Here is an 11,218-nt window from a genome sequence, read left to right on the forward strand (position 1 = left end):
GAGAATTCTTTGAAATGATTTAAGGAAAAGATACTTTGAATATATGAATAGTCTAAGTTGGGTAAAATAACGAGCATTTGTCGCAGGCTAGGACGGATCAGAACTGATCTTCTGCAAAGTAAGACTTAGAAAATCGGTGATCAATCGGAGTCCGCGATGAAGATTGCAAACCTATCATCACGAAAGCAGCACACGCTTTGCTAGCTGTGGATGAAGGAGGCGATATAAATATGCCATCAGAAACACGGAATAGAAAAAATGAAATTGGGATGATAGGCTAAGACGAGACTGGACAGCCCTTCATCTTCCAAGCACCATGTAAGTAAGTCCATCTGGGATTTGTATGTCAGGGCAGGGGGCAAGGACTCTTAGGAGAGAGGAGTCATTGGGGAGCTACCCTTGAAGTCCTGAGCTTCAAAAGCTAGAAATCGAATAAAGCGAAGAACAACCACCGAAATAAGCACCTGTCACCACTGGGTTCGGCTGCGCAATCAGTGCCAAATGCTGATTAAGTTGCCGGGCTGCGCTATAATTAGAACATCAATACAACACACGAATCAGGGAGTTAAATGCCTTGAGAATGGTGGAATAGCGGAGTTCTTCACAACGTCACCGTAGCAGCCATAACGGGGATAGGCGATGGGATTCACCTGGCGCGACATGTAGGAGATGCCTTCAATAGGCAAACTATCAGACTGGACAGCACCAGCTTCTTCTACTCAAACAAAAATGGATAACCTAAAGCTGCGAGGACGAAACTCACCGTCGCTAGATATTTCTCCATAAATGATTATCGGCTGAGACCGTGGCAGAATGATAACCCGATCGTCTTTATGCGACTCTGTTCGTGGACGTTTGCTCCGAATTTGGGATTGGCTGATGAAAATTTACAACTACTTGCACGTACCTGATTGACACACCATTAGGAACTTCATCCCAAGGTTTAATGAAGGAAGCCCGTTTATCAGGTTTATCAACCAAAAAATCATACCAAAACGCGCGTTCAATAAACCTTGTGATAAAAGGCAAGGAAGCTGATATTTAAACGTTTATTCGGTATTACAATGTTTTTGAGCAGTGTTTTAGTGTATTTTCGGGCAAGATTTGTAATTTTTTCCTTATTGGACGCTTGGGATTCTTTTTCAACTTTAAATCAATGTGGGACTGTAGATCTTCCTTGATCGACGATGAGGAGTTTCGGTTCTTTGAGGTGGAGGGTACTTCATGATGATACGAATTTGACGGGCCTAGCTTGACTTGCGGATGATATTCCTTGCAGTGTGCTCGAAGACAGGCAGGTAGCAGCACCTTACGACAGACAGTACATTTGACCAGCGTAAAGGAGGACGCGTTCTATCCAAAAAATTAAGCGTTAGAAGAAAACGAGTAATCACCAGAGTCGTGAGCAGACGACGATCCTCGATGTTGCGAGGCGTTTCATTCGAAACGGCGTCAAGAAACTTCGACCTGGCATAGTCTTGCGTCGTCTTCGTTTCAAAAGCCAGGGTTATTACTTTTAAATCTTACGAGCTTTAGTGAGCAAGAGTAGTAAAAACCCCTAACAGATTTAGAAACAGCAGCATTCCAGTCTGCCCATGTTCGCTCCTTGAATCCGTCTATTTGCATCACAGAAGGGCTGACCTCGACCCCTTTGGAGAAATCCGATTTCTGTCTAAAACATTTTTCCTTCAGCAAAATTGAAACTAAACAGTTGCATTATCAATTATAGACTAGAGGCAATTAAAAAAGAAACACTGCCCGTTCGGTTGCTCTCGGGGAAAAAGAATTAGACAAATTTGCTATTGTTAATTTTGAAGATTTACACAACTTACTTATCGACTTGACTATCCTTTGAAAGATCAAGTTTCGCGATGAGTACCTTTAATCTATTTAACCAGTTCTAAGCGTGATTCGAATGAACATCTATCGTAGGTGAAGGAATTGTTAAAAGATGTTTTGACGGGCTTGAAGTTTTCGAAATTCTAGTTTTAAACAGGCTTTACTGTAAGTAGGATCGTTAAGCATTTTTTCACTTTCAATCGTTGCCTTTCTATATTCAAGCAGGGCACAGAAGATAAAATATTTTTGAACAAGAAATACATGTAACAAGGTGGATTCAAGATTCTTAGATTCAATGGATAACAAACTTGTGAATGAAAGAAAAAAGTCTTATTTAACAGCGACAGCAGGCTTATCTGATTCGGTGGAGGGCTTCTCCGTCGTTGGCTTTGGCTTGATGTCGGAGGAGTTTTGAAGCTTGTTATTGATCAGGCCGTGGAGAGCGACGATCGACCGCACTAATGAGGCGAGATAGACAGGCAAAAGCTAAAATTTCATCGTTCAAATGGGCCTTTTGTTTCTGCTGCGCCTAATCACTGCATCGCAGATCAATAGCAAACGCGCTCTCAAGAATGGAGAAGCACCATCAATTATGCATCTACCTGGTCGTGAGTCTCCATGTGAAACGATTTCGTGAGTGGAATAAGATCTGGAACGAGCGAAAGGGCGTCCTGCAAGTTGTACAGGACTTGGTGGTTTGGAGGCAGCTTCCCGTCGACTACTTTTGTCAAATAGCCGTAGCACTGCTCGAGCTTTCCATGAAGTCCTCTGATCGACGCAAGTTGAGCAGAGATCTTCTGGCTAAAGGAATCGTTTTTTCGAATTGAAAGTAAACGGTTTGAATACCTAAGCGAACCGGCAGTTGGATTGTAAACATCTCGAAGAAGCTGCTCAACGCCGACTTCTTCTGCTTCCTCAGCACCGATCGCAGAAGAAATGTGTCTCCATGTCTTCTCAGCTGGCTTTCCATCGTCGCGGATATCAGCTTCAGCGACGTACGCCTCAGTCGGGAGGCCGCTGAATTAGCATAAATGTGCTCTCCTTATTTAAAATGGAATTACGTATTATTGTCTGTTTTCGCAACGTCAATGACGGTTAAAGTGGCATCGTGGCCAGCTGGCATGTGCTTTTGAATCAACTCGTGGATTTTCATGTCGTTGGCTTTCAGTTTCGGGCCCGTGTGGTACCATCCAACGATGCGCTCTCGGGCATTGACTTTTTTGAACATCTAAAAGATCTCCTCATGTCTATGTGAATTTGTGTTCTCTACCGTAAACATAGTATCGAGATAATCGTGATCAAGGAACCAAATATCGCGATCCTTGCTGTCTTCGTCAAAGGGCAAGGCGAATGAGTTTGAGATGTCAAGCTCGCGGCCACCCATCGTCCACGTTCCCAAGAGAATTCCTACAACGCGTCCTGCGCCAGTCTTGCCGACTCGTGTGTAGTGATCGGTCACAGAAAGGAGGACCAGTGGGTGGACGACCACTTTCTCTAGCTTATTTTTCCCTGTCGACATTCTAAATAGAAAAGATTTATAAACATGTAGGTGATGAAAGATTTAGAACTTTAAGGCAGAAGAAATAGATATTGAAAACAGAAAAATATGAATGAAGAATCAACTGAATTGCACTTTTTAAATGAACATTTAGGAATTATTGGACCCAGGGCCACCAGAAACCAGAGAAACCATCGGTTCGAGTTTCTGGGTTTGAATTAGGATCTGTGTGGGGAAAGTTTGGCCAAATGGCTGTTTGATTGTGACGCGATAACAGATCGAGACCGACTTTAACGATGTCTGGATGGTTATCAGAAATGTCACTCTTCTCATACGGATCTTCTACGATATCGTAAAGCTGAACCAGACGCGTGAGAGTTTCAGAAGAGGTAAGCATGCTATCTTCAAGTAATCTTTCCCAGACTGATTGCTTTTCTGCGCTTGTTTCTGGGGAGAATTGAAGCTTTTTCTGATTCCCCTCTGGAGGAGGGATATTTCCATCTGGGACACCGTAAGCTGGATCTCCCGTTAGCAATTTCCAGCGACCGTATCGAACAGCTATTATTACGATTCAAAGTAAATCAATTAATAATCTGACAGTTTTTTACCTGACTGAGAGTTGATATTGAATTCCGAAGTTTCAGCGAGCTTCCGAACCCACTGTCTCTCGTCTTCGCCCTTGACTGTTTTCAGCGGGTCAATATTGTGAATGATCGACTGTCGAGGCGGAGAACTGTTGTTAAGGAGAGCCTGCCACTGACTCATGCCATCTAGATCGTCTTTGTCGGCTGGAGGTTTGCATTCCATCGCTTCAAGTATTGTCTCGCGCCAGTCGGATACGTGGATGAGCCCGTCAAATTTAGATTTGCCCTGTTCCTTTATCAGGCCGCCTGTAATTATTTTATTAATCGATCGCTCTATCATTTTTATTCAGTTCGACGTCACCCGATAACATGGCGTTGACATGGACACCTCCTTCGTAAAGCGACCATTTTTGCGAGCGCAGGGGGAAGTTATTCCCTCCAGAACGCGTTTCGCCACCGTTATCAGCTGTAATGATGATAAGCGTGTCGTCGTAAAGATTTCGCTCATGGAGCATTGTTATAAAATCGCCGACAGCTTCGATTCAGTTCATAAATTTATACATTAAATGACTTTTAAGACGGATCTTTAACTGTTCCTTCGTCCATGATAGAGATCATCGCAGCGTATGTTCTTCTATCTGGGTCCTTAATCCAGTCGTACTTAATTTTGTAGTGCTCCGGTGCTTGTAATGGATCATGAACATTTTGCATCGCATAATACAGGAAGAATGGCTTTTTGTCTTCAACGACTGTATCGAGCACTTGGGCAACACGTGCTGAGTAAATTTCCGTTCCATAAGTTCCCCAAGTCGAGTTCGTTGGGCCATTTTCGGTACAGAAGTCCACGCCACACCAATTCTTCGCCTGACATTGGATTCGCGAGTAGTGATCTTCTGCTCCTTGGAGGTATCCGTAATAACTGTCGAAGCCCCGATTGAACGGGAGCATGTATTCGTGCGAATGGCCACAGTGCCACTTTCCAACCATATGAGTTGCGAAGCCGCACGACTTCAGATCCTGCGGGAGAAGAGTGTACTCTTTTGGAATTCCCGTCGTTTGCCCGGCGAGAATGACATTGTGCTGCATTCCATAACGAAGGGGATATCGGCCAGTGAGCATGGACGATCTGGTCGGAGAACAGACCGGCTGCGTGTAATACTTTTCAAGAATGATTCCATCTCGCGCGATCGCGTCCAAATTTGGCGTTTCAAGCTTCGAACCGTGAATCCTAATATTCGAATAACACTATTTCTTTTCACGAAAAGAAAGCTTACCCGAAGTCACCCCAGCCGAAATCGTCGATCATCAAGTAAACTACATTTTTGCTCTGGACAAGGCATACGCCCGCCGCGAGGATGGACCTAACAAGCCTCATTCAGCCGCGCTCCAAGTCGTTTTTTTTTCGTTTTGTGCGCAGCCAGCAAAATAAATTCTCCTTCGCGAGTCGACTTCACGCCGAAACGAGAAAGAGAAAAATAAACAATTTTATTATTATATTTTCAAACAAAGGGATTTTCGAGCGATTGGCCTACGATTAGCGACCGTGATACGATCGCTAGTAGGTTAATTACTGAAACGATCCCTTTTGTAGTAGATTTCTGAGCGAATCATGCCCCTGGGAAGGTGGTCGATTGGCCAATCATAGAGAAGCGTCGCCCTAGAAACATTCTTCTCACAAAAACTGTCCGAGATGAAATAATGATTATCCCTTTTGCGAAAAAACACAGTTGTAGCGTTAATTTTGGATATTTATTAATTAAAACAGGTTTATTAAAATATGTTCTACTGGAATGATATGGTAAACAGAGAAGTTATTAACTTAAAATGCGGTTCAAGAACTTAGAAGAAACTTAAACGAGAAAATAAATAGTTAAACAGAAAGAACGCGCTTCTGGAATTCTGGCGCTTGAGATAGTTGAATTGATAGAGGAGACGTCCAGGAGATTACAGGGAGGATCGGAGCTGCTTGGAGAGGCTATCCGCGTTTGGATGCGGCTCGTTTGACCGTCACAGCGTGGCTGAAAATACACGACGAGCCGTATTGGCATTTGCCAGTGTATTTCCAGCGGCGACAAATCTAAATCGTTGATCAGTAAAAGAAGTAGAGTCTCAATCAATAGAGTCGACGATTCAGGCCACCCCTTTATTTATCGGTTTACGCCATAATTTCGGATGAAAAACTACTCTAATAAAGCTAAAAACGTGTATAAACTGAAAGATATATGCGTAGAAGTCAAGAGTTCTTATTGGTAAATGAATGATAATTTACTTTTATAGCGGTTTCCGGGTCACCCTGAGTCTTCTGCTTTTGCTTGGGGGTTGTATCGTCGCTTTCGCTAGGCGCTTGGAGTGCGGCGACTCTGGGCGTAGTTTTGAACTCTGGCTGGATGACGGACCCAGATTGCGGGGTTGATTGCGTTGGGGTACTGGGCGCAGGCCCCTTGGAATGGGAAAAACAGCATCGGTCGCCATACACACAACTTCCAGTATCTTGGAAACTTCTACAAAGTTTTGTCCGATACTAGAATGTTTATATTTTCTTATCATATAATACTCTTTGGCAGACATTTGATTATATAATAAAATGCGCGTGATTACCTTGGGATGCTTTGTGATGTCATAGCTAAGATCGTTGGTTCCATGCGCGAAGTCGCATTTTTCGCCATAAGGGCAACTTCCGCGTTCCATGAAGGTTCGGCAAAGACGAGTTTTGTAAAGAGATGGGACAGAATGCTTTGCTTGTCTGTGTTCGTCTTTTTCGTGGACGAAGTTGCACTACAGAATATCTCTTACACAAAAATGAATAGATAGACTTACCCGAACACCGTAGGGACAGAAGCCAAGAGTATGGAAGGTAATGCACTGCTCGGTTTTGTACTTGTTGTGGCGCGGGCGAACGAGAGGCCTTAGTTCATGTTCTCCGTGCGCGAACAAACAGCGCTCGACGTATTTACAGGTTCCGAATTGCCAAGAGCGGCAGAGCTCAGTTTTGTAGAGCGAATTCATTTGCGCATTTGCAGCTTGTGCGTGTGCCGTTAGCATGGGCTGTCCGGAAAAGACCGAGTTCGGAACAAGGATGAATTGCTGGCCGCCTTTGGTCATTAGACTCAAGTTTTGGAAGAGATCGTTTGCCTCGATCTGCTGTTGACGGTTTGACGATGAAGACGAAGATGAATCCGATAAGACTGCATTAGTAACTTCAGCTGCTGTAGCTAAATTGAATGTAGAAGGGCTTTTTTAATGTGAATGTTTACCTTCACAAGCGATTCGGTCTGGAAGCGAAGTTACAGATGGACCGTCGAGCTCTTTGATTTTGTTTGGCGAGGGAGAAACCGAGCCAGGCGAGGTTGAGGAAATTTCAATCTGCTGGTTGGTTGGTGTTCCCGGCCGAAGTCCAGTGCCGATCGGATTTGAATTGGCATTCGCGATTGCATCGGCCACCGCGGCTTCATCAATCGTTTCACCTTCGCAGTGCGAAAACACCGAGTCCACGCTACAAAAACAAACAATAACACTAGAAACGAACGGAGACACACACACCTGACCTGCGCCGCCAGGATCGGGTTGGTGGCAAGAGTTTTTAGTCCAAGGCTGGCCGTCCGTTTCAAGTCACTTTCTTCAATTTTGGACAGGTTTGTCACGGGATTCGCGAAAACCTCGGGGTCAAAAGCGCCCGACGGAGTTTTGTGCTGAAATCGACTGTTCAACCCAAACGAATGCGAAAACAGGACTTACAGGGAATCTTCCAAGACCTTCGGGCTTAACCCATTGACTGTTCTCCATTTGTAAAAGCCGATTCGCCTTTGTTATGACTTCTGAGCTTTAGAGTAGCCAGAAAAAAGCGGTGCAAAATCGACAAACAGATGGGGTAGAATTTTCAAACTGATTTCGAAAACTAATATGCTCTCAAGTATTATTGAAAATCTAGAAAGCAGCGAATGTGTTTGTTCTCTGAATGCAGTTATGGAGTGATATGCTGAAAAAGGCAACCGAAACCCCACTTTATCAGGACAAAATCAACTCCCGCCTAGAGCCAATTTTTCAGATGATCGTGATAAAGGAAACCCATTTTACTGAAAATGTAATTTTTTTTCATCTTTTTCAGAAGCAATTTTAGAAAATTTTTATCTTTTATTTGATTTGTAACCAAAATAAAAGGAAGTGACAAGCCCCGCGGAGGGCAGAAATGTCCAAAAAATCACATCAAAGCGAGAAATCTTCTTTTCCGCAATTGCTCTTCCAGTTCCATCGAAATGACATCTTGGAGATTCGTACTCAACATGATGGATCAGCTCTAGAGCGCGTTCACATTGAGTTTTCGTGCAAACAATAGCTGTTTTGTGATCTTTTACGGCAGTTTCTTCCTATTTAGAGTATAGCCAATAAGTCCGTTTCCTGAACAGTATTTATTCTGATCGCACATTCCAGCGAGATGAACTTCGTCGTGGTATAAAACTGCTTTCTCCATTTCTTCTCCGATGGACGCAAAAATCGTTGTGCAGTAGCTTTTAGAGGCTCCAAAAGCGAACATTGATTTTGGGCATTCATTCATTTATGTTTTTGGAACTCTATCAATGGGCATGGTGGCAGTCGTTTGGCGTCTCTTCTTTTAGAAATTCCACGTTTGTCTTGTGACTCTCAGCGCAAAAGTCGGGCCAGCCGGTTATGTTGTGAATTTGACAGGGCGTTTCGGAGAAGTGCTTTGTCTTCATAAATGGTGCTACTGTTGCCACTGTCTTTACGAACGCCATGCAGGACACGATGAATGTCACTGCGGAGATGGCGTGTGTGATTTGGTGCCTTGCCGAACGCTGAAAACCCTTTTCGTAAAAATGGAATGTAAATGCGAATGCTGACAGCGTTTCCTTTGTTCTACTGCATTTTCAAGCTCTTGAAGAAGATTCAAGTTCTTCCTTCTGATGCTTTCTCTGGCCGTCGAATGATAAACTGGAAAATTCTCCTCGACCACGGAGTTTCTCGACTTTTAACGGCTTTCCACATTTTTGCTTAGACTTAATTTCTATAATCGTATGAGAGCCATGTCATGACACGTTGACGGAGCAAGGACTGAAATATGTTTGTCCCTGCTTTCCATTTTGACTGAATTATTTAGTAAATGTAGATTCATACGATATTCAGAAGACTGCTATCGACTGTTATCCAACTTTCAAGAAAGAAACTCAATTTACAATTACCTCGCTCATTCAGCCGATAAGAGAGTACAGTTTTTGTCTTTTTTTTAAATATTCTCTTGTAGAATTTTCGTTCGTAGAATCTTTTTTTTTTTTTGGAAAAAAATGCGATTTGGATCGAATTATTCTATTCTCAAGATAATGCTAATCGGTTAATTGAATTGAAGGCTTTATTACCGATACTCATCAGCGCATTATCCCTCCCCATATGCAAGCGAGATCTACGTATGAATATAACAGGATTACGCTCATGATAATCGCTTAAAATGTATCGCTACAGCATCAATATCAATTACCGAGTGCTTCCGTCGGTTGGGCACTCGTCCAAAAGTCGTTATATATTCAGACGAAATTTTCGATGGTTCTTCATTTTGAACGTTTTCGAAAGTATTTCAAGGACTTGATTGAATCATTTCGTCATTTCGGAAAATCGCTATTTCGAAGGCAGTGTGACGAAGTCGCATAAAACGGATGCGCCGCATAAGACCCAAGCACTGTCGGATAAAGCCCTTATCGACAACAACTTCTCGATGTGTTTATTGACTACGCGTTTTCAGTATTTTAATGCTGCAAAGAAACTAAATCCGCTTCCATCTTTCCAGACAATGCGAAATGGGAGATCTTCCTGTTCAGAAGATCGAAACTGAGTCAACATTCTAATCTTACAGTGTTGAATACGACGCACCTGCTCAAACGTAATTTAAACGGCTCTTCCGGGCAAGTTCAACTCAACTATACAATGCTAGTTACTTTTTGAAACAGAGAAACGATTCTTTTTCCACAGGAATGTTTTCTAGCCACAGTGAACATTTATTAACTTGCTTGAGGAACAATCGAAAATTCATTTTCTGAGAAGAAAACGGGCGGATTTTTTGTAACAAAACGAAAACTGCCGCCGGAAAGGCGTAAAAGTTGTTGTAACTATGGTGGAATAGTTGTCGTGAAAGGCTAATCGAGAGCGATACTGTCGAGTCAATATTTAAACGTAATTTCACTTCCCTTGAGCCCCTGCTTTGGTTTTGATATTATCGAAAAAGATGTTGACTTGAGAAAACAAGAGTTTTTTACGAAGGCATAAGCATTGATCAGTGAGAGATCAGAACTCGCATCAGAGAGAAAAGAAAATGTTAGTGAAAACAAATCAGCGCGTCCAAAGAAGTCCATACATGATTAGAGGGAGTACTTTCATTGGATTGACGAGGTAAATCATCGTCTCGCAGCTGTTAATTGTGTACCTTTTCCTTCGAAAGCCCCTTTTCCGTAAAGCCATGCTTTGTTTCTTAGCAAACAGAACTTGGCAATTTTGGCACTGATTGAGAGTCAACAAATAACTGATATGCATTCACCGCATATTTGATTTTCAGAGGGGAATTTCTTTCTAGAAAATCTTTATAACACCGACTCCTCTAACCCTCTGAAACACTATCTAGTGAAAATAGGGTCGGCCCAAAACGTCGCTTCTGCTGGTGCATGGGGGCCCAAAACGTCTTTTTGGCCACGTCAACTGATTCAAAAATTGAATCTGGAAAGTCCAGAAACACTAGCTTGCTCTGGTTGGCGGTGCAATTTTCTAGATTTAACATTTCTGCTAGGGTTACGTGGCCAAAAGGACGTTTTGGGTCACACATGCAGCAATTGGACGACGTTTTAGACCACCTCTACTTTAATATGAAAAACATATTTATTCATTATAGCATTTTTATGTTGAGTTCAGAATGCTTTAGCTGAAATCATGCCTATAAACAGGGCACGCTGCGAGAGAAATTTAATTCCTAGAGCGTGTCTTTCGCCCCTAATCCTCGTGTATGCATAGAAAAATCTTTCGAAATCCTTGCTCAATTATTAACGTGTCAAGAGTAAGACTTTCTAACCGGAAAAAGATGTGTCTTATCCAACATAGATGATACTGTATCATAGAACACCAACATACACTCGTCTTGACGATGCTCAGAAGAAGCCATCGAGAGTAAAGAGCGCGCCCGCTAGAAATGCACCGAAAAGACCCAAATCAGCTTGGGCGGGAAGAAGAGAGCAGCTTTTATCGAGAATTAGAGATGACAGGAACGACTTCAAAACAGTAAGTTCTTGATTTTAGGCGACAGTCA

General features: G+C 42.8%; 4 protein-coding genes across 4 annotated transcripts; all 4 read right to left on the reverse strand.

Moving 5' to 3' along the window:
* Window positions 1-280: 280 nt before the first annotated feature.
* LOC145709461 (uncharacterized) lies at window positions 281-1,698 on the reverse strand. Its single transcript, XM_081787146.1, has 7 exons — window positions 1,563-1,698; window positions 1,395-1,495; window positions 1,118-1,353; window positions 764-876; window positions 574-715; window positions 465-526; window positions 281-421 (listed from the first exon to the last, which is right to left on the reverse strand). The coding sequence occupies exons 1-7, from the start codon at window positions 1,624-1,626 to the stop codon at window positions 369-371; spliced, it is 771 nt and encodes a 256-aa protein (XP_081643272.1). The 5' UTR covers window positions 1,627-1,698; the 3' UTR covers window positions 281-368.
* LOC145709460 (26S proteasome non-ATPase regulatory subunit 7-like) lies at window positions 1,698-3,379 on the reverse strand. The gene is made up of 5 exons (XM_081787145.1): window positions 3,110-3,379; window positions 2,901-3,067; window positions 2,686-2,856; window positions 2,442-2,640; window positions 1,698-2,325 (listed from the first exon to the last, which is right to left on the reverse strand). Exons 1-5 carry the CDS (start codon window positions 3,356-3,358, stop codon window positions 2,170-2,172), a joined length of 942 nt encoding a protein of 313 aa, XP_081643271.1. The 5' UTR covers window positions 3,359-3,379; the 3' UTR covers window positions 1,698-2,169.
* A 10-nt stretch (window positions 3,380-3,389) lies between these two features.
* LOC145709456 (arylsulfatase B-like) lies at window positions 3,390-5,511 on the reverse strand. The gene is made up of 5 exons (XM_081787140.1): window positions 5,196-5,511; window positions 4,518-5,149; window positions 4,283-4,456; window positions 3,946-4,227; window positions 3,390-3,895 (listed from the first exon to the last, which is right to left on the reverse strand). The coding sequence occupies exons 1-5, from the start codon at window positions 5,294-5,296 to the stop codon at window positions 3,495-3,497; spliced, it is 1,590 nt and encodes a 529-aa protein (XP_081643266.1). The 5' UTR covers window positions 5,297-5,511; the 3' UTR covers window positions 3,390-3,494.
* Window positions 5,512-5,654: 143 nt separating this feature from the next.
* Window positions 5,655-7,899, reverse strand: LOC145709459 (uncharacterized). Its single transcript, XM_081787143.1, has 7 exons — window positions 7,657-7,899; window positions 7,462-7,610; window positions 7,176-7,414; window positions 6,739-7,133; window positions 6,520-6,696; window positions 6,191-6,442; window positions 5,655-5,998 (listed from the first exon to the last, which is right to left on the reverse strand). The coding sequence occupies exons 1-7, from the start codon at window positions 7,702-7,704 to the stop codon at window positions 5,897-5,899; spliced, it is 1,362 nt and encodes a 453-aa protein (XP_081643269.1). The 5' UTR covers window positions 7,705-7,899; the 3' UTR covers window positions 5,655-5,896.
* Between the last annotated feature and the right edge of the window lie 3,319 nt (window positions 7,900-11,218).

Source organism: Oikopleura dioica, chromosome XSR (assembly GCF_907165135.1).
Source record: "Oikopleura dioica chromosome XSR, OKI2018_I68_1.0, whole genome shotgun sequence".
Lineage (NCBI taxonomy): Eukaryota > Metazoa > Chordata > Appendicularia > Copelata > Oikopleuridae > Oikopleura > Oikopleura dioica.

What these genes read in the sequence shown, in the direction of transcription:
- LOC145709461 (XM_081787146.1), bottom strand. Translation starts at nt 1,626, where the DNA reads ATGCAAATAGACGGATTCAAGGAGCGAACATGGGCAGACTGGAATGCT. An exon ending in GTCGTCTGCTCACGACTCTG is followed by an intron (nt 1,354 to 1,394) that starts GTGATTACTCGT and finishes TTTTTTGGATAG; the next exon opens with AACGCGTCCTCCTTTACGCT. An exon ending in AATCCCAAGCGTCCAATAAG is followed by an intron (nt 877 to 1,117) that starts GAAAAAATTACA and finishes AATTTTCATCAG; the next exon opens with CCAATCCCAAATTCGGAGCA.
- LOC145709460 (XM_081787145.1), bottom strand. Translation starts at nt 3,358, where the DNA reads ATGTCGACAGGGAAAAATAAGCTAGAGAAAGTGGTCGTCCACCCACTG. An exon ending in CCAACTGCCGGTTCGCTTAG is followed by an intron (nt 2,641 to 2,685) that starts GTATTCAAACCG and finishes CGATTCCTTTAG; the next exon opens with CCAGAAGATCTCTGCTCAAC. An exon ending in ACATGGAGACTCACGACCAG is followed by an intron (nt 2,326 to 2,441) that starts GTAGATGCATAA and finishes ATGAAATTTTAG; the next exon opens with CTTTTGCCTGTCTATCTCGC.
- LOC145709456 (XM_081787140.1), bottom strand. Translation starts at nt 5,296, where the DNA reads ATGAGGCTTGTTAGGTCCATCCTCGCGGCGGGCGTATGCCTTGTCCAG. An exon ending in GATCTCTATCATGGACGAAG is followed by an intron (nt 4,457 to 4,517) that starts GAACAGTTAAAG and finishes ACTGAATCGAAG; the next exon opens with CTGTCGGCGATTTTATAACA. An exon ending in TGTCAACGCCATGTTATCGG is followed by an intron (nt 4,228 to 4,282) that starts GTGACGTCGAAC and finishes AAATAATTACAG; the next exon opens with GCGGCCTGATAAAGGAACAG.
- LOC145709459 (XM_081787143.1), bottom strand. Translation starts at nt 7,704, where the DNA reads ATGGAGAACAGTCAATGGGTTAAGCCCGAAGGTCTTGGAAGATTCCCT. An exon ending in ACATCACAAAGCATCCCAAG is followed by an intron (nt 6,443 to 6,519) that starts GTAATCACGCGC and finishes TAAACATTCTAG; the next exon opens with TATCGGACAAAACTTTGTAG. An exon ending in ACCCGGAAACCGCTATAAAA is followed by an intron (nt 5,999 to 6,190) that starts GTAAATTATCAT and finishes TCAACGATTTAG; the next exon opens with ATTTGTCGCCGCTGGAAATA.